The 22,316-nt window shown below is 37.9% G+C and overlaps 1 protein-coding gene across 1 annotated transcript in view; it reads right to left on the bottom strand.

The window, feature by feature from the left end:
• Positions 1-22,316, bottom strand: part of P3H2 (prolyl 3-hydroxylase 2) — a 175,507-nt gene that overhangs the window by 33,214 nt on the left and 119,977 nt on the right. Inside the window, exons 2-8 of the mRNA XM_070466245.1 lie at positions 21,827-21,979; positions 19,334-19,523; positions 7,986-8,117; positions 6,256-6,398; positions 4,565-4,654; positions 2,699-2,739; positions 417-511 (exon numbers count right to left, since the gene is read on the bottom strand). Coding sequence (XP_070322346.1) covers positions 417-511; positions 2,699-2,739; positions 4,565-4,654; positions 6,256-6,398; positions 7,986-8,117; positions 19,334-19,523; positions 21,827-21,979 — 844 coding nt within the window. The remainder of the gene's footprint in view (positions 1-416; positions 512-2,698; positions 2,740-4,564; positions 4,655-6,255; positions 6,399-7,985; positions 8,118-19,333; positions 19,524-21,826; positions 21,980-22,316) is intronic.

Raw genomic sequence — 22,316 nt, 5'->3', positions numbered from 1 at the left:
CTACTGATTTATCAAAGCCCTGATCAGATATATGCCTTGAGGATCTTAGGTTAACTAATCCAATATCCCTGTGACCTGTCTCTTCAAGTTTCCCCCAATACACAATCTATTCTATGAGTTTAGCACTCATCTGCCATGTGAGAGAGGCAAGATAGGTGACCTCTGCAAGCCTGGAGTACTCAGCTAAAGACCGCATAATCATACAGTTCCTGCCTAACTCACAGAACTCCTGTGATGAATTTGGAAGCCCTTTTGTTGAAAACCAAAGGTAATAATATACACACCTGAGACATCCTTGCTACAACTTGCTTTCAGAATGTTATGAACTGGTGTAGTTTAGTCTGATCCTTCATTTTTCAGTGAAAATGTGTTCTGCCCTGTTCTGGGTAAGAACTGGCCTTGTCAACAATACTTACCTTCTCTTAGGTCTCGGCCTATCTTGGGCAATGACTTTTTCCCCATTGACAATCCATGAACTTCTGCCCCCTCCACATTCACTCCTGAAGGGACCCTGCCCATTCAAAACAAAAAAAAATGTTGTTGCTGTTTGGCAAAAATCAACACAATTCTGTAAAGCAATTATCCTGTGATTAATAAATAAACTTAAAATTAAAAAAGTTGAAATAGCAATATCCTATTGAATAAAATTGTTCAAAGGCAAAGGATACCTTACCCAAGTAGTCTATAACTTCATACTGTATGTTTATATCATACATAAGTCCCCATCTTTCAAGATCAAATTAGATGTCATTGCTTTCATGAAGCTCTTCTCTATTTCCCCAATGAGTGTGCTCTATCTCACTTCTCTAAATCTTTGCAACCTTTATATTCCTTGTATCCATAATGTAACTCCTTGATATTAGACTTTGAAAACCAACATAGTGGGAAAAAAATAACCATGTACATGTTTATAATGCTAGGAGCATTGTGTATATAATGCTCAATGTGTTCTATGTCTTAAACATAGAGTGCATCACTGAACAATGATCAAATCTGACATAAATCATGTTTAAGTGTAGTGGGTCTTGAATTTTCCAAGAAAGAAGACACAATTTTGTGTCAAACTTTGTAAACACACTCATGATAGCATGTTGCCCTTTCAATATACACAAATTGAGCAAATCCAAATATGCATGTAGCATTCTTGGATGCCTTGCAAAAATTTGAGGCTAACCGGGGGTTGAGCCTGGCATGTTATAGTTCATGTGGTCGTAGAGAGTCAGACACGACTTGGCAACTGAATAACAAGGGTTGAGCTCTTGATTCTTAGAGGAAGACCATAAGATTTTGAATAAGAAGATCTGGATCTTCCAGTCAGTCCATGGTGAGACGCTGAGTCCAAGTCCTTTGCCCTGTCAGGGCCTCAGTTTCTGATTTTGATAATAGTCTGGACCTCATGATCTTGTGGATTAAGAATGTGTGTGTTGCCTCTGACTCTCTGCAACTCCATGGACGATAGCCCACCGGGCTCCTTTGTCCATGAAATTTTCCAGGCAAGAATACTGGAGTGGGTTGCCATTTCCTTCTCTGGGGGATCTACTTGACTCAGAGGCTGAATCTGCTTCTCCTGTGTCTCTCGCATTGGCAGGCAGATTCTTTATCATCTGAGTCAGCAGGGAAGTCCTAAAAGAGCTGAGTGCAACTCAAAGGAATGATTTCAGTGAGCCCAGGCACTTCCATCTTCCCATACAAAGGAAAGTGCTAAATTAACTTGAGATGTTTTTCCTTAACAGTAGTCTTTTGAGGTTCTGACTACCTGGTTTTTGTAACAAAACTCCTATACATCCTGGTTCCACCCTTAGCTCTTTGGAGCAGTCCCTCAGAGCAATCTTAGAGTTTGTATCCTGGGCTTGCAGTCTTCAGAAAATTTGCTGAATAACACCTAACTTTCAACTTTCAGACTGTATTTTTTTTTTCTCTTCAGTTGACAAAATCAGACATATAACTATCAGTCCAACGTTCTACTAGTCCTTGAACTGCTTGGAATATGTAAATTTTTTGACATCAGTCATTTTTTAAAATTGCACTTATTCATTTCTGATTGAGTTCATGACACTTAATATTTTAGCTTGCAGGAAAACTTTCCAAGCTTGATGCTTTCAAATAAATGCAGTAAGAAAATTCAGTATTGAAAAGATAATTTTGTTGCTTTGTTTCCTATTAATAAATCTAAAACAGCATCCAACTTTCTCTGATTTAGAGTCATAGAATGTTTAGCTATCAGAGATTACCTGATTCAATCCATTCACATAAGGAAAAACAGGAGACCCAGTTTTGTTTTTTGTGTGTTTAGTCACAAGTCATATCCAACTCTTTTGCAACTGCATGGACTGTAGCTCACCAGATTCCTCTGTCCATGGGATTTCTCAGGCAAGAATACTGAAGTGGGTAGCCATTCCCTCTCCAGGGAAGCTTCCCGACCCAGGGATCAAACCCAAATCTCCTGGGTTAGTAAGCAGATTATTTACTACTGAGCCACCAGAAAAACCCAGAGACTCAGAGAGGAAGATAAATTATTTAAGGTCCCTCAGAAATAAGAGGAAGAACTGGGGACAGAATGCAAAATTCCTAATTCCCAGTTCAAAGCTCTTTCAATTATGTCCTGTTGCCTAATCCCTAGAGCCAAAGTTCCTTATGATAAATATAATTCTAAGTCTTCCGTCTCTTTAAAAATAAGCATTCTATATGGAGAACTTACCTATTCTCATCTTGTCTTCCTCCATAACGAATCCAATAATTCTGTTTTAAATTAAAAAAAAAACAAGTTGGTAGTTTTGTCACTAATATTCCATGTACAGAAATAAGATAAAATAAAACACTCAAAAGACCTAAAATATTAGAAAACTTGCATATTTTACAAAGCTATAATATACTTATTTATTTTAAAAGTTTAGTGAAAGGGAAGGCTAAGGTTGATGCAATTTTGGCAAAGACAGATGGATTTTTTAAAAAATAGCATGGAATTAGCTTAGGCATCCATCTTTTGGTTAAAGAAAGTTATTTAGAATTTGGTGGCAGGAAGACACTTATAAAATCATTAAGTACAACTCCTACCCTTTTATAAATAAAAGAAACAAAAAAGTTAAGTTTGGTTAATCATTTGTATAGCATCATAACGTAGGTGATTTTTTTTCCTAGGGTCATTTGGGATAACATAACTTTCACAAATAGCAAGTAAGACTGGAGATAAACATATTAGAAATGTATATTAAAATCATCTTAATTTTAAAAATGTGTCAATAAAAATATAAACAATAAAGAGATGAAAACATATTATATATAGGATATATTACAAATAGTGTTTTTTAAATAGTAAGTATTAACATGTAAATATATAAATTACTTACAAATAACCAACAGATGACTGAACAAAATACATGTCCAAGTAATTCAAATAAGAGGGAAAATAATCAATTATAATTTGTGAAAATTGATTTTTTCTCGTCATCAAAGGAACACAAATTAAAACAATAGTGATGCACGATTTTGTACACGATATATTAGGAATGTGGATGATTTTAAGATGCTATTTCTCATTGCTGAGATGTTCAGGGTAAACTTTATGTATTGCTAAGAATAATAAAGGTAGCAGAAAACTTTCTTAGAAAAACAATCTCAAAACTTTAAACCTTCTCATATCTTTTGTTGGCAGAGTTATTCCACTTCTGGGAATTTATTCTATGGCTATATAGTTCAATAGAACAAAAATACTTAATGTACTCATTTTGACAGGAAAAAAAGGCAAAGCAAATGTTTAGCAGCAGGGAACTCATTAATTTATTTATTCTACATCAATCATTGTTGTTGTTCAGTTGCTCAGTTGTGTCTGACTCTGCAACTTCATGGACTGTAGCCCATCAGGCTGCCCTGTCCATGGAATTTCCAGGCAAGAATATCGGAGTGGGCTCCCATTCCCTTCTCTAGGGATGATCTTCCTGACCCAGGGATCAAACTCGTGTCTCCTGCCTTAGTAGGCAGATTCTTTACCACAGAGCCTCTAGGGAAGCCCAATACCAACAATAGGTGTAGCTAAAAATAATTTTGAAAGGTGTAATGATATAGAAATTGCTTATGCTGTCTTAAAGATCAGAACAGAAATCTGTCTATACTATAGCATTCGTTCTACAAAAGGAATATATTCCTATGATTAATATTTAAAATGAAACATGGACAAGTGGAGAAAGACCAGCAGGATGGTAGTACAATTGTGTTTGATTTTGTTCTTTCAAAGTCTTTTTAATTTTTACAATGTTTAAGAGAAAATACAAAATGTACAGTAGTTAGGAAATAAAACAATCCTGAGGCAAACACATCATGTATAAAACACTTCTTTCCCATGCAAATATATTTGCTTTGACTTTAGTGCTCAGTGATATGGAAATCTATTAACGTTTGTTAAAGTTCATCACATATACAGAGTAAACACCCCCTGCCACCAGTTTTTGTTTATGCAAAGTTGGGGGTTAGAATCATCAACAAATGCATCTGGGGAATAAAATTATAAGTAAGAAGCACTCTGAATAGTTCTTTTAAATAACTTTTTCTCTCTACTCTTTGCTCTTACTGGTTCAGAGTATGAAAATCCCAGACCCTCTGCAGCTGATTTTATTAGCTCTGATTCCAGCTTATGCCGCTTCACATACATCGCCAAATCCTATAGAAAAAAGGAAAGAAAACATATATTCAAATAACAGTTAAAGGTTAAATGTATGTTTAAATAACAGTTAAGGTATGATTAATGTTCAAAGCAGAGACATGACTTTGCCAACAAAGGTCCATCTAGTCAAGGTTATGGTTTTTCCAGTAATCATGTATGGATGAGAGAGTTGGACTATAAAAAAAGCTGAGGGCCAAAGAATTGATGCTTTTGAACTGTGGTGTTGGAGAAGACTCTTGAGAGTCCCTTGGACTGCAAGGAGATCCAACCAGTCAATCCTAAAGGAAACCAGTCCTAAATATTCATTGGAAGGACTGATGTTAAAGCTGGAACTCCAATACTTTGGCTAGCTGATGCGAAGAGCTGACTCATTTGAAAAGACCCTGATGCTGGGAAAGATTGAAGGTGGGAGAAGAAGGGGACGATAGAGGATGAGATGGTTGGATGGCATCGCCAGCTCAATGGACATGAGTTTGAGTAAACTCTGGAAGTTGGTGATGGACAGGGAGGCCTGCCATGCTGCAGTCTATGGGGTCACAAAGAGTCGGACATGACTGAGCAACTGAACTGAACTGAATGTTCAAGTGGAAATTTTTTCTTTAGACAGTAAGAAATGAGCTAAAAAATATTCACAGCTTCAAAAAGTGTCTCTATTTCCAAAGATTACAGCCCCTATGGAGAACAGTATGGAGATTGCGTAAAAAACTGGAAATAGAACTGCCATATGACCCAGCAATCCCACTCCTGGGCATACACACCGAGGAAATCAGATATGAAAGAGACACGTGCACCCAATGTTCATCGCAGCACTATTTATAATAGCCAGGACATGGAAGCAACCTAGATGCCCATCAGCAGACAAATGGATAAGGAAGCTGTGGTACATATACACTATGGAATATTACTCAGCCATTAAAAAGAATTCATTTGAATCAGTTCTAATGAGATGGACGAAACCGGAGCCCATTATACAGAGTGAAGTAAGCCAGAGAGATAAAGACCAATACAGTATACTAACACATATATATGGAATTTAGAAAGATGGTAACGATAACCCTATATGCAAAACAGAAAAAGAGACACAGATGTATAGAACAGACTTTTGGACTCTGTGGGAGAAGGCGAGGGTGGGATGTTTCGAGAGAACAACATCAAAACATATATATTATCTATGGTGAAACAGATCACCAGCCAAGGTAGGGTGCATGAGACAAGTGCTCGGGCCTGGTGCACTGTGAAGACCCAGAGGGATCGGGTAGAGAGGGAGGTGGGAGGGGGGATCGGGATGGGGAATACATGTAACTCCATGGCTGATTCATGTCAATGTATGACAAAAACCACTACAATATTGTAAAGTAATTAGCCTCCAACTAATAAAAAGAAATGAAAAAAAAAAATAGAGGAAAAAAAAAGATTTTGACAAGCTAGCATGTATGTGAAATACATGCTTTTAGGACTAATATTTAAAGTTAGAAAGAATTGAATCCTAGAACCTTTACTCAGTTGTTAGCTATCTTTAAGAGAAGTGTTCTGTTTTTGCCAGCTCTCACCAGAGCACCCAGCAGGATTACGAGTGTCTTCTCAGACATGGGTCTCACCTCTCTGGCCTCGACAGATGCTGGGTCAAAGCTGTCATCCAGTAGACTCTCATAATAATCCACATTGTCGAGGACATCCTCGTCATCTGGATGCAGTAGAAGATAGGCCTTGGCACACTCCAAGGCTTTTACATATTCACCAACTGAAAAACCCAGGGGTTGGGGCATTAGAGTCAGCCTAGACTTTTATACAAAATTTTTAAGAGCTATGTCAACATGTCTATGAGAGTCAGCATTAAATGATCAAAAGAGGGAAGGTGCTACCTACTGTATAGCACAGGGAATTCTACCCAACACTGTGTAATAACCCATATGGGAAAATACTCTGAAAAAGAACAGGTATATGTATATGCATAACTGAAACACTTTGCCGTACACCTGAAACTAACACAACATTGTAATTAACTGTACTCCAAGATCAAATAAAACTTAAAAGAGGGAAGATACTGTGAAGTTGCAAAAACAGTGCAGATAAGAGGAAGGATGGGATTTCAAATATTCCAAAAGTACTAATTTTGGTCTGCTAAGCTGCTTGATGTCTTCAACAAATTATCAAAAGCCTACACCCGAAAATGTTTGTTGGCAAGTTATATTATTTAATCCTGAGCAGAAATTTTGGAGTTAATTCTGATTTCTGTACTGAATTTGAAAACAAGATATCTAAGACCAACTTTGGCAATCCAAATTCTAGCAATGGCTTTTAAACATAAGGTACTCATTCCTTCTATATTTCTCAATAGGACAAATGGAAATTAAAACTTTATGGAGATATCAGTTTTCACCTAATATAAGATTTGGGAATATCTAAAAATTTGATAATATATTTTGTTGCTGAGCAATGAAAAAGGTACTCCATGTGGAGGAAAAATCGGCAACATCTGTCAAAGTTACAAATGAATAAACAGTTTGATGCATCATCTGTAATTTTGGAAATTTATCCTACAGATATTTATGTGCAAATGTAAATGATACACATAAAATATTTATTTGATCACTGATTGTAAGAGTAAAATATTACAAACAAAATAATGCTCATCAGTAAGGAGCCACATTAAATAAATTATACTATAATGATAACCAGATATAAATATGAAAAAATTTATAACAAAGATCTTTATGTATTGAAACTGCTAGATTGAACCAAATAAAACTGTCAAAACTTGACCATTTTTCATCAAGCAAAAGGGGATTTCATAAATCCAAACTACCAAAAAAAATCTGATATGTATTATTAAGTGAAGTAAACAATGTAGGGACAAGTATAAATAATGCATTATCTTCTATTTGTAAGTGGAAAACATAAGTCAGAGACTGTGCTTGTGTGTATGTGTATGTGTGCTCTTTCTGTATAAAATTTTGGAAGAGTAAATAAGAAACTGTGGATCGTAGGACATGAAATTAGGTTGTGGGGAAAATAAATAGAGTAGCTTTTAAATATTTAGTCTTTTAAGCCTAAGAGTATATTATTTTTAAAATTAAATTTTAAAATCACATAAAATATCAATGTAGTATAACTTTCAGGGCATTGTCACAATATTTGTGCACTTGTAGTTTCACCTCCTGCTCTTGTTCTGAGCTGCAGCGACATGAGGTGAGAGAGAAAATGCATCCACTCCCATCTCTTGATCACAACTGAAGAAGGCAGAGGACCAAGTCACTGACAATTCAATGTCTGTTATGATAATCCACACCCCTCCCCTAAAGTTCTTCACAGATAATTCACACTTTACCTCGATAGTAGGCAAACTGTAGGTAGTCATAGTGCAGGGGAAGAAAGTTCTCGATTGGCGAGAGGCGGCCGGGGCGTGTGGCAAGTTCCCTCACACATTCATGCTGACAAACCAGCACCTGCACATAGTGATCTGGAAAACAAAAGCCAGGATGTGGTCCCTCTCCACTGCTCAACGACCAGACTTCAGAGTGAGTGCCACGGTCACACACGGCACTCTAACCACACACTCTGAGAGCAATGTCATTCTTCTTCTTCTTCTCACTTATGACCAGAAGTTGTTTTCACAGCAAAAAGAAAGTAAGTGACTTGGCAAGGCTTCCTAACCAGTGATCACTAGACTAATTACTAGTAGACTCCAAATCTTCTGGCTCCCAGTCTTTCCTCCATACATCACTCTTCCTTTCTGTGATCCTTTACATGGCTTCTGAAATTGACTCAGGCTATCTCATCCCACCCACACCCAGCTGAGTAGTGACTTCCTTATTTAACAACGTCAGGTCTCTCTTTGGACTTAGATGGTCTGAGGTGTCCTGGAGTTGTGATGGGAACCTCAGACCCCAGTTATGTTAAGGACCAGATGGTGAGATCATCAGAGAAGTGAAGCCACAATGCTCCTTTTTCTTGGTTAATATTTTTAAGCAACCTTTACTAAAGGAGAAATAGAAACAACACTCCTTTACGTCTATTGAGTAGGAACCTATTCTACTCAGTTACAAATTAGTCTGTCACCTGGACTTTATAAATCCTAATACTGTTGGTGTTTTAGTAATGTAAGTTGTGTCTGACTCTATGCGACCCCATAGGCTGTGGCCCTCTAGGACCATCTGCCCATGGAATTTCCCAGGCAAGAGTACTAGAGTGGGTTGCCATTTCCTTCTTCAAGGAATTGTTCCAATCCAGGGATCGAACCCTTGTCTCCTGCTGGGCAGATGGGTTCTTTACTACTGAGCCACTTGGAAAGCCCCCTAATACTATAGAAATTGGTAAAATAGGAGAAGGATGAAAAGTAAAGAATTTGAAGGAGCACTCTGTCTCTTTTTCTCTGTTTCCCTTTCTTTGTCCCCATTCTTGTCACTTGCAAATGGGTGGGGATCCTGAAGTGTAGTAGTTTTCATGCTCCTTTTATTAACAGCTTTGGATTCTATCTCATCCAAGTAGGAGCTAAGGAAACACAAGAGGCTAATGTCCCAGAAAGAAAACCCTTCTTATACTTTGCCCTGACTCTGATTTTTACAATAAAGAAGGAGGCAGTCTTTTCCATTAAGAAAACAGTCCATTCACGCTTGTGCAGACCAAGTTCTCTTAAGAATAATGATAAAACTTCCCTAGTTTATTACTGTATATTCTAATTCACAACTGCCTCCTTTCAAAAGGCTCTCTATTAGGCAGAGTTTGGCTTATATCTGATGACCTTGAAGACAGAACCCAAAACAAAACAGAAAGGAAATACATGTTTTCTGGTGTGTAGGACAATATGCCAGTTCTCTAAAACCTGGCTAATCAATCCAATATAGGACAGATAATAGCATCACTATTATCCTTTGGTTCTTAATTCCACTTCGAGGATGTGAGGAGAAGAATGGGTTCTGTTTATTTGATTAGTATGTTGGAAATAAACAACTATTTTATTTCTTAAGAAAATAACAAACAACTCTCAAATGTTTCTCCTAGGTTTGCTGGTCATTTGCTTTCCTCTTTACCTTGTAATAAGCACTACTTACTAATTTCAAGTGACAAGCAAAAGGAAAAGGTGGGAAATGCACACAACACAATCTGAATGAAAGTATTTTTCAAAGCAAGGTATAAAAAGCAGCAAAATTAGAGTGGCAAAATTATATCCTTTAGGGCTTTCAGTGAGCATGGCTAGCAATCAATAACTTCATTCAGAAGACATTTGTAGTTTTCTCCAATTTACAATATTCTTCTAAATCTAAAATTAAAAATTCTGGCTTTCTAAATACATTCTGTAGTTTAAAAGCCAATTTTACTCCTAATTGAGAATAGTTTTGAATCTGATAGGAATTTACATAGAGTAATGATATCCCTTTTATTAGTTAGATTCCTCACCTCCATTCTGCATCAAATTTTATTGTGCAATTAGTATGTTTTAATATGTTTGAGACTCAAGATACTTGTATGGAAATACTTTTAAAGATTCCTATCTCATAATAAAGTGGATATGCTTCAAATTCCCAAGAAGACAACATACTTCTGTAACATATAATGTTTGATTGCACTTAGGGACCATGATTTTTTTTATTGCTGTTCTTTATTGGAACCGGGGTGATGGTGGTGGTAGCTGTGTAAAGTATTAATAGCCTGAGTGAGGAGACTGTATTCTTTCCCAGCAACCAACAACTGTGGTGACCTCAGAAAATGACAAAATGTTAATCTGTAAAAATTTGTCAGTCATTTCTCTTAAACCAGATATAGGATATTTGCCAGGACTGTTCAGTGGCCATTGGTAGAGGTAGGTATAGAGACGAATGTGGGCATGAAAGCTGGGCACCTATCCTTAAAAAAACAGAAGATAGTAAACTTTAATAAAGGAAATCAGTAAACTAAATAATAAACTTTAATAAAGGAATCAGTGAACTAAAATGGACTGGCGTGGGTGAAGATGACCGTTATATCTACTACTGGGGGCAAGACTCCCTTAGAAGAAATGGAGTAGCCCTCATAGTCAACAAAAGAGTCTGAAATGCAGTTCTTGGATTCAGTCACAAAAATGACAGAATGATCTCGGTTCGTTTCCAAGGCAAATCATTCCGTATCATAGTAATTCAAGTCTATGCCCCAAACAGTAATGCTGAAGAAGCTGAAACTGAATGGTCTATGAAGACCTTCTAGAACTAACATCCTTCTAGAACTAACAACGTCTTTTTCATTATAGGGGACTAGAATGCAAAACTAGGAAGTCAAGATATACCTGCAGTAACAAGCAAATTTGGCCTTGGGGTACAAAATGAAGCAGGTCCAGGCTTGACAGACTTTTGTCAAGAGAATGCAGTAATCTTGGCAAACATCCTCTTCCAGCAACAAAAGAGAAGACTCTACACATGTACATCACCAGATGGTCAATTCCAAAATCAGATTGATTATATTCTTTGCAGCAAAAGATGGAGAAACTCTATAAAGTCAGCAAACACAAGACTTAGAGCTGACTGTGGCTCAGATCATGAACTCCTTATTGCCAAATTCAGACTTAAATTGAAGAAAGCAGAGAAAGTCACTAGACCATTCAGGTATGACCTAAATCAAATTCTTCATGATTATAGAGTGGAAGTGACAAACAGAGTCAAGGGATTAGATGTGATAGACAGAGTGTCTGAAGAACTACGGACAGATGTTCATGACATTGTACAGGAGGCACTGATCAAGACCATCCCCAAGAAAAGGAAGTGCAAAAAAGGCAAAATGGTTGTCTAAGGAGACCTTACAAATAGCTGTGAAAAGAAGAGAAGCTAAAAGCAAAGGAGAAAAGGAAAGATATTTGCATTTGAATGAAGAGTTCCAAAGAATAGCAAGGAGAGATAAGAAAGCTTTCCTCAGTGATCAGTGCAAAGAAATAGAGGAAAACAACAGAATGGGAAAGACTAGAGATCTGTTCATGAAAGTTAGAGATACCAAGGGATATTTCATGCAAAGATGGGCACAATAACAGACCTAACAGAAGCAGAAGATATTAAGAAGAGGTGGCAAGAATAGACAGAAGAACTATACAAAAAGATTTTCAGGACCCAGATATACACGATAGTGTGATCAGATATCCTGGAATGCAAAGTTAAGTGGGCCTTAGGAAGCATCACTATGAACAAAGCTAGTAGAGGTGATGGAATTCCAGCTGAGCTATTTCAAAACCCTGAAAGATGATGCTGTGAAAGTGCTGCACTCAATATGCCAGAAAATTTGGAAAAGTCAGCAGTGGCCACAGGACTGGAAAAGGTCAGTTTTCATTCCAATCCCTAAGAAAGGCAATGCCAAAGAATTTTCAAACTACCACACAATAGCACTCATCTCACACACCAGCAAAGTAATGCTCAAAATTCTCCAAGCCAGGCTTCAATAGTACATGAACTGTGAACTTCCAGATGTTCAAGCTGGATTTAAAAAAGGCAGAGGAACCAGAGATCAAATAGCCAACATCTGTTGGATCATAGAAAAAGTAAGAGAGTTCCAGAAAAAATATCTACTTCTTCTTTATTGACTACTCCAAAGCCTTTGATTATGGAGATCACAACAAACTATGGAAAAGTCTTCAAGAGATGGGAATACCAGACCACCTGACCTGCCTCCTGAGAAATCTGTTTGCAGGTCAAGAAGCAACAGTTAGAACTGGACATGGAACAACAAACTGGTTCCAAATCAGGAAAGGAGTACGTCAAGGCTGTATATCGACCACCCTGCTTATTTAACTTATATGCAGAGTACATCATGTGAAATGCTGAGCTAGATGAAGCACAAGCTGGAATCAAGATTGCTGGGAGAAATATCAATAACCTCAGATATGCAGATGACACCACCCTTATGGCAGAAAGTGAAGAAGAACTAAAGAGCCTCTTGATAAAAGTAAAGAAGACAGAGAAAAGGTTGGCTTAAAATTCAATATTCAGAAAACTAAGATCATGGCATCTGGTCTCATCACTTCATGGCAAATAGATGGGGAAACAATGGAAACAGTGTAAGACCTTATTTTTTGGGCTCCAAAATCACTGCAGATGTGACTGCAGCCATGAAATTAAAATACCCTTGATCCTTAGAAGAAAAGCTATGACCATCCTAGACAGCATATTAAAAAGCAGAGACTTTGACAACAAAGTTCTGTCTAGGAAAAGCTATGGTTTTTCCAGTAGTCATGTATGGATGTGAGAATTGAACTATAAAGAAAGCTGAGCCCTGAAGAATTAATGCTTATGAACTTTGGTGTTACACAAGAGTCTTGAGAGTTCCATGGACTGCAAGGAGATCCAACCAGTCCATCCTAAAGGAAATCAGTCCTGAATATACATTGGAAGGACTGATATTGAAGCTGAAACTTCAATACTTTGGCCACCTGATGCGAAGAACTGACTCATTGGAAAAGACACTGATGCTGGGAAAGATTGAAGGTGGGAGGAGAAGGGGATGACAGAGGTTGAGACGGTTGGATGGCATCACCAACTCAATGGACATGAGTTTGAGTAAGCTCCAGGACTTGCTGATGGACAGGGAAGTCTGGTGTGCTGCCGTCCATGGGGTCATAAAGATTCGGTCATGAGTGAGCAACTAAACTGAACCGAATAAAGGAAAAGCCTGCCTTTTCTCAAAGAAAAACAAGTTAAAAGAATATTCAACACTTGAAATATGAAGCACACATAAACTGACATTCAAGTGGGCAGTACTTTCAAAAATGCAGGTAAATGGCTCTGGAAGAAACCCAGCAAAAGAAAACCTTTTGAGGAAAATTCCCCAACAGTTCTGTATTGATTTTAAATAAATTGAGTTGATTTTGGGTAACTGAATGTGTATGTAAGAAGTCATTTTGCAAATGATATAGTAACAACTAGATGAATATATAAAGAAGATGTGATATATATATATATATATATATATATATATATATCCTGTGCAATATTACTCAGCCCTCAACCATAGAAAAGAAAGAAATTTTGCTAATAGCAACAACCTGGATGGACCGAGAAGGTATTATTCTCCTAAGTTAGAGACAGAAAGACAAATATTGTATGGTTTCACTTATATGTGCAATCCAAAAAGAAGACAAATGTACAAATATAACAAAACAAAAACATAGTTACAGAAAACAAACAAGCCAGTGGGTCGGGGTGGAAGGCAGATAGGTGAGGGAGCTTAAGATATACAAACTTACAGTGGCAAAATAAACGAGTCATGGGTCTGAAATGTATAGTATGGGAAATATAGCCAATAAATATGTAATATCTTTGTAGGCCACTTCATGTATCACAACTTTGTCCTGGCCAAGGGCCTTGTGTAACTCAATGAAGCTATGAGCCATGTCGTGTAGGACAACCCAAGACAGATGACTCATAGTGAAGAGTTTTGACAAAATATGGTCCACTGGAGAAGGAAACAGCAACCTATTCCAGTATTTTTACCTGAAGAACCCCATGGACAGTATGAAAAGGCAAAAAGATATGACAGAGCTTAAGAAGAGGTGGCAAGAATACACAGAAGAACTATATAAGAAAGGTCTTAATGACCTGGATAACCAAGATGGTGCAGTCACTCACCTAGAGCCAGACATTCTGGAGTGTGAAGCCAAATGGGCTACTGGATGTGATGGAATTCCAGCTGAGCTATTTCAAATCCTAAAAGATGATACTCTTAAAGTGATGCCTTCAATATGTCAGCAAATTTGGAAGACTCAGCTCTGGCCACAAGACTGAAAAGGGTCAGTTTTCATTCCAATCCCAAAGAAAAGCAATGCCAAAGAATGTTGAAACTGCCACACAGTTGTGCTTATTTCATGTGCTAGCAAGTTAATGCTCACAATCCTTCAAGCTAGGCTTCAGCACTATGTGAACCAAGAACTTCCAGATGTGCAAGCTGAATTTCAAAGTAAAGGAACCAAATATCAAATTGCCAACATTCATTGGATCAAAAAATATGGAATTTCCAGAAAAACATCTGCTTCATGACTATGCTAAAGCCTTTGACTGTGTGGATCACAACAAATTGTGGAAAATTCTTAAAGAGATGGCAGTACCAGACCATCTTAGCTGTCTCCTGAGAAAACTTTATGTGGGTCCAGAAGCAAGAACTGGACACAGAACAATGGACTGCTTCAAACTTAGGAAAGGAGTACAACAGGGCTGTGTACTGTCACCCTATTTATTTAACGTCTATGAGAAATAGAGCATGTGAAATGCTGGGCTGGAATCAAGATTGCCAAGGGGGGAAATACCAATAATCTCAGATAGGCAGAAAATACTCTCATGGCAAAAAGTTAAGAGGAACTACACAGCTTCTTGATGAGGGTGAAAGAGGAAAGTGAAAAAGCTAACTTGAAACCCAACATTAAAAAATACTAAAATCATGGCATCCAGTCCCATTGTTGTTATCATTGTTCAGTCACTAAGTCATGTCCGACTCTTTTGCAACCCCACGGACTACAGCATCTCTGGCTTTCCTGTCCTCCACCATCTCCCAGAGTTTGTTCAAATTCATGTCCATTGAGTCAGTGATTCTATCTAACCATCTCATGCCCTGCCGTCCTCTTCTCCTTTTGCCTTCAATCTTTCCCAGCATCAGAGTCTTTTCTGAGTCAACTCTTCACATTAGGTGACAAAGTACTGGAGTTTCACCTTCAACATCAGTCTTTCCAATGAATATTCAGGGTTGATTTCTTTTAGGATTTACTGGTTTGATTCTCCTTGTAGTGCAACGGACTCTCAAAGGTCTTCTCCAGCACCACAGTTCAAAAGCATTAGTTATTCAGTGCTCAGCCTTCTTTATGGTTCAACTCTCACTTCTGCACATGACTACTGGAAAAGCCATAGGTTTGACTACAGGGACCTTTGTTGGCAAAGTGATGTCACTGCTTTTTAATAGGCTGTCTAGGTTTGTCCTTCCAAGGAACAAGTGTGTTTTAATTCCATGATCGCAGTCAATGTCAGCAGTGATTTTGGAGCCCAAAGGGGTAGAAAAAAATGTCTCTGCTTCCACTTTTTCCCCTTCTATTTGCCAGTAAGTGTTGGGAACAGATACTATGATCTTAGTTTTTTGCTGTTGAATTTTAAGCCAGCTTTTTCACTCTCCTTTTTCATCCTCAACAAGAGGCTCTTTAATTCCTCTTTACTATCTGCCATTAGAGAGACATCATCTGCATATCTGAGGTTGTTGACATTTCTCCCAACAATCTTGATACCAGTCTGTATCAAATAGAGGCTGTATCAAATAGTCTGTATGGCACATAGAAAAGGAAAAAAGTGGAAACAGTGAGAGATCTTATTTTCTTGGGCTCTAAAATCACTGCAGACAGTGACTGCAGCCATAAAACTAAGCAAAGGAGACACAGATGTAAAGAACAGACTTTTGGACTCAGTGGGAGAAGGCAAGGGTGGGATGATTTGAGAGAACAGCACTGAAACATGTACATTACCATATATAAAATAGATGACTAGTATAAATTTGATGCATGAAGCAGGGCACCCAAATTCAGTGCTCTGGGAAAACCCAGAGGGATAGGGTAGGGAGGGAGAAGGAAGGGGGGTTCAGGATGTGTGGGATGCATGTATACTTGTGACCAATTCACATTGATGTATGGCAAAAACCAACACAATATTGTAAAGTAATTATCCTCCAATTAAAATAAATTGATTAAAAAAAAAGACACTTGCTCCTTGGAAGAAAACTATGAAAAACCTAGATAGCTATTAAAAAGCAGAGGCGTTACTTTGCTGACAAAGGTCCATATAGTAAAAGCTATGATGTGAGTTGGTCCATAAAGAAAGCTGAGCACTGAAGATGCTTTTGAATGGTGTCACTGGAGAAAACTTTTGACAGTCCCTTTGACTGCAAGGAGATGCAACTAGTCAATCCTACAGGAAATCAACCCTGAATATTCACTAGAAGGACTGAATGCTTTGCTGAAGCTGAAGCTCCAGTACTTTGGCCACCTGATGTGAAGAGCCAAGTCATTGGAAAAGATGGATGCTGGGAAAGATTGAAAATGAGAAGGGGGTGGCAGAGCATGAGATGGTTAGTGGTTAGATAGCATCACTGACTCAATGGACATGAGTTTGAGCAAACTCTGGAAGATAGTGGAAGACAGAGGAGCCTGGAATGCTACAGTCCATTGGGTTGCAAAGAGTCAGACACAACTTAGCGACTGAACAACAACCTTTGCATCATGACATATTATAACTAGACTTATTAGGGCAATCAGTTTGAAATGTGTAGGCACATACATTTCTAAAATGTTAAAAAAACATAGGCCAAACAAATGCAAATTGATTTTCAGTTTACTTCCTAAACTGATAGACAGTTTCCTAATTATTTTGATAGACATTTTTAAATTTTGATAGACATTTCCTAATCACCCCACTAAAAAACCTCAACAATTTGACTTATATTTTCACAAATACAGAGTATTATTAGCCCTTTTAATGTTTGCAATATGATTGATGGATATGTCATCTCCTTTCTTCTTTCCCTCATCCCTTTCTTCTTTCCTTCCTTCCACCCATTCATTTAACAAATATTCACCGAACACCTGCTATCTGCCAGTCACTGTAAGTAGGCTATGGAGAAGAAAATGGAAACCCACTCTAGCATTCTTTCCGGGGAAATCTTGTGGACAAAGGAGCTTGGTGGGTGACAGACCATGGGGTCACAAGAGTCAGACACAACTTAGTAACTAAACCACCACTACCATAAGTAGGCAGTGAGGATTAAGTACTTAAGAAGATTGACAATAACCAAGTGATAGAAAATATTTTCAATTTTCTATGAGTGGAAACGAGTATGACATACCCTAGGAATTAAAAGAAGTACAGCAGGAGTGGATTAAAGAGAGAAAAAGACAGAGGAAGGAAATGCACACTACTATGCAGTGATGAAAGTCTTTGTTAAAGGTTTTGGATTTCAAGCGCAGTGGAAGCCACTGGGGTGTCAGTATGTCTATAAACAGAATTTCCATTTTTTGAAAACTGTCCTGTCTGCTCTACAGAATAAAACCTGGTCAGAACATGAGGACCAGGAGGGAGGCTATCACAATGGATTAGTTAAAATACACTGCTGATTTGAACTGGAGAAGTAGCAAAAGGAGTGGAACAAATTAGGAAACCTTAAATGCTATTAGGAAGCAGTCTCTATCAAAGTTTAGTAACAAGTGAGAGGGATTCCCTCTCCCCTATTCATTCAAATAGGAATTGAAGGAAATGTGAGAGTTAAAGATATCTAGGGCTTTGGTTTGATCTACTAAATGAGTGATGCTTTTGATGAAGACAGAAAACACTGGAAGTTGGGGAAAGAAAATTGACTTTATTAATTTGGATTTCTATGAGTCTGTGTGCAGGTGAACACTTTTTTTCATGCTTTTATAGCTTGGAACATAGTATGCACTCAACAAATATGCATTAAATATTTATTATTGACTAAATAAACTTTGCCAATATTTCAGCTGTGTAGATCTTCAAAGTATGGGCTACAGAGTGAGAAAATCCTAGGTTTGATTATCAACTTCACCTTAATACCATTACTTAATCTTTCTGAGGTCTAAATCCTCATTTAAAAGGGGAGAGGAGGTTGAATAACAATACCCATAGGGAGTTGTTTAGAGGATTAAAAGAAATATAAAAGTGATATAACTATATAAAATGTGTACTGCAACTGCTAAAAAATGTTACTTATTGTTATTACTACCAACAAGCAAAAATAAACTGCTACTAATAATAATTCACAGACTGTTTAAATATTAGTGATATTAACTGTTTATCTATAAACATTTTGCAACTTTTCCACTTACCACTAAAAGTCAACTTGATTTATAGTATCTTTTGTGTTTGTCAATCTTTTAAATTCTTTTTCTTCAAACTTCTCATCTTTTGTCTAAGAACTATCCTTTTGTTATACTAATATTCTCTTACATTTTCTTCTAACAGTTCTATTTTTTAATATATTATTAGTATAATACAATTTGTTTTTGTGCATTTTTTTCATATGCAGCAGAGAACTCAATTCCCACCATAAAGTTAGGTTAGGTTAACTAGTTAACCTCCCCAGTTAATGTGTAATGCACTTAGTATTTTAAATGTCATTTTGTGATATATTAAATTTCTGTATGTAATAAGTTATTCATTTAAGTAATTGAAGAAAACTATACAAAGGTATTCACTACTACATGAAAAATAATGAAAACATAATGAAACACAATGTTTAACATAGTTAAACATAATGAAACATTGTAACTTTCTTGATATTCATTAGTAAAAAACTAGTCAAATAAATTATGCTTTCCCCATATAATGCCATTAGGTAGATCTACATGTACTTACATGAGAAGAAATCCACAATATGTTGTTAAGCATAAAGTAAAACAAAAACAAAACATATACTGAAAACCATTATTTATAATATTGACTTATTTTAATAAAAATGAAATAATAATTATAATAAATACATAGATATTTAAGTATGCACACGAAAAATCTTGGGAGCACAGTCACCAAAATTTAAAGTAGGGAAAGTAATTCTGGGAGACATGATGCAATATGTACATAAGAATCTTTTTACACTATTTGATTTTTACAATACATCTACATTGTTGGAACAGTCTGGCATCTAGTGTTTCTACAATCAGGAAATCAAAGAAAAAATTATCTTTACCTGCAATGGCTTCATAGAGACCAGCTTTGTACCCTAGGTATTCATATTCCTCAAATCTCTGAGGCCCCTCACACAGGGCTCTGCACTCCATGTCTTCATTGAAATATTCTCTTAAAGCTTGTTCAAAGTACTTGATAGCTAGTTCAAAGTCATCAGCTTCATAATGCTTGACTCCTGCACTGTAACTCTCCTGTAAAGAAACAGAAAAAATAAAATTTTCTAAGATCTCACCCAAGAAGAACTTGAATGGCAAGAGACAGGCAGATTCTAGATCACTTAGGAGGTGGGGCAGGGATTCTTTCACTGTGGAAGATAAAGGGTCACACTGGGAGATAAAGGGTAACTGCTCTGGCTTCAGTTCAGTTCAGTTCAGTTCAGTCGCTGGCTTCAACTCATTATAAATGAGAAGGGATTGACTGAGTAAGCCTATTGCTGTGGCATCAATCAATTTCATTTTCTTCCTGAGATCACTCAAGACTTTGATTTCTAACCTGTTTGAATGTTGGTAGGGCTATGCAACCAAGTGCAGCAAGACTGATGTGGATGGATGAGATGCTCATTTCCAAGCCTGGTTCAATTGTTTAAAAATGAGGAAAAAGGACTTCCATCTAAAACCTCCCTCTCTTTTCTTCAGTCCCTTGAAGGCCATACTTTGAGAATGGTGATTTCATTTAAAGGAATAATTGTATGCATGCATGCTCAGTCTCTGCATGGCAGAAAGCAAAGAGGTACTGAGGAGCCTCTTGAGGAAAGTGAAAGAGGAGACAAAAAGCTGGCTTAAAACCCAACATTCAAAAAACTAAGATCATGGCATCTGGTCCCATCACTTCATGGCAAATAGGTGGGGAAACAATGGAAAACAGTGACAGACTTTGTCTTCTTGGACTTCAAAAATCACTGCAGATAGTGACTTCAGCCATGAAATTAAAAGATGATTGCCTCTTAGAAGAGAAGCTATGACAAACCTAGAGAGCATTTTAAAAAGTAGAGACATTACTTTGCGGACAAAGGTTCATATAGTCAAAGCTATGATTTTTCCAGTAGCCATGTATGGAGGTAAGAAGGCTGAATGCCAAAGAATTGATGCTTTTGAACTGTGGTGTTGGAGAAGAGTCTTGAGAGTCCCTTGGACTGCAAGGAGATCAAACCACTCAATCCTCAAGAAAATCAGTCCTGAATATTCATTAGAAGGACTGATGCTGAAACTGAAGCTCCAATACTTTGGCCACCTAATGCAAAGAGCTGACTCATTGGAAAAGACCCCAATGCTGGGAAAGATTGAGAGCGGGAGGAGAAGGGGACAACAGAGGATGAGACGGTTGGATGGCTCACTGGAAAAGACCCTGATGCTGTGAAAGATTGAAGGCGAGAGGAGAAGGGGGCAACAGAGGGTGACATGGTTGGATGATGTCACTGACTCGATGGACATGAGTTTGAGCAGGCTCCAGGAGTTGGTGATGGATAGGGAAGCTTAGCATGCTGCAGTCCATGTGGTCACAAAGAGTTTGAAATGACTGAGCGACTGAACCGACTTGATGCTCAGTCGCTCAGTCCTGTCAGACTCCTTGTGACCCCATGAACTGTAGCCCTTCAAGCTCCCTTGTCCATGGAACTTTCCAGACAAGAATACTAGAGAGGGTTGTCATTTCTTGGGGGATAAGAAATGTCCTTGGGGGATCTTCCTGCCCCAGGAATTGAACCCACATCTGCATTCACAGGAGACATGTGAATTCTGCATTCTTTGCCACTGAGCCTCCTGGGAGGGAATAATTGTGTAGCTTTGTTGTTATTTTTCAGTCACTAAGTCATGTCCAACCTTTTGCAACCGCTGGACTGCAACATGCCAGGCTTCCCTGTTCTTCATTGTCTCCCAGAGTTTGCTCAAACTCGTGTCCAGTGAGTCAGTGATGCCATCCAATCATCTCATCCTTTGTCATCTGCTTCTCCTCCTGCCCTCGATCTTTCCCAGCATCAGGATCTTTCCCAATGAGTCGGCTCTTTCCATTAGGTGACAAAAGTATTGGAGCTTCAGCTTCCTGCTTCTGTTTCAGCTTTATGTAGTTTTTAAAAAATCAAAATTTGAAAAGTATGGGTGCCCTGGAAAAGCCACTGAATTGGTTGCTGGGAAATCATGGGGTGACTTTGAGCATTTCACATGGGTTTCAACTCTAGTGGGTAGAATTAAAGTGCTGAGGGTGGGAAGCATAGGGGCATAGGGGAACGCTGAAGCTCAGAAAGGGCTACACATATTTACTTCATGTCTTACTTTTCACCATATCATATTGCTTTTCTAAGTTAATTTTCATTTCTCTCTCAATATTTTTAACCCTGAACTACAATGTTTCATCTAGAGACTCTTAAAGTATAAAAATGATATTGTATTGGAAATTGAGAATCAATGTGAGATATCCACTCACAGGAATTTGCTCTGAACCCATTGAACCTTGGTAGCACTTAGCTCCTCGTGGTTAGTGCAGGACCCCCAAAGCTCACCAGGTGTGGTCTGGCCTCCTGGTCTACCAGTTGGAGGTCTTCAACGCCCGCCATCGTTCTGTAATTCTCAATGCTCTGCTGCATTTCCATGTGCTCGGGGTTGGCCATGAAAAATGTGTGTGCTGCTGCCGCTGCCTTTTCCATCTGGTTAAGCTATAAAGAGGGGGAAAAAAAGGACCAAATGAAGGCAAATATTTCTAAACCACATTCAGTACCAGTCCAAGGGTTCACAGACTGAAAGTTCCAGGGCTGGGTTCATTCCCTCCACCCAGTCTCCAAACTAAAGGGCAGGAGGTTAATAAACAAGTGCTCCTAAAATGATATGTGGGTATGGGGATTTTGGCTATGGTGAAAATGGATAAATGTGCTTGGTTCTAAGTTTGTTCTCTTCTCCCTCAGTTTGAAGCCATCTGTGTTTCCTGGCAAATTGAATCTACATGCTTCCATTTGTTTTGTGACTGATCAAAATTAAAAACTGCCAATGCTGTGC

This window comes from Odocoileus virginianus, chromosome 4 (genome assembly GCF_023699985.2).
Source record: "Odocoileus virginianus isolate 20LAN1187 ecotype Illinois chromosome 4, Ovbor_1.2, whole genome shotgun sequence".
In the NCBI taxonomy this organism is placed as follows: domain Eukaryota; kingdom Metazoa; phylum Chordata; class Mammalia; order Artiodactyla; family Cervidae; genus Odocoileus; species Odocoileus virginianus.
Note: the sequence above shows the minus strand (reverse complement) of the source record. Positions and strands in the feature narration are given on the sequence as shown.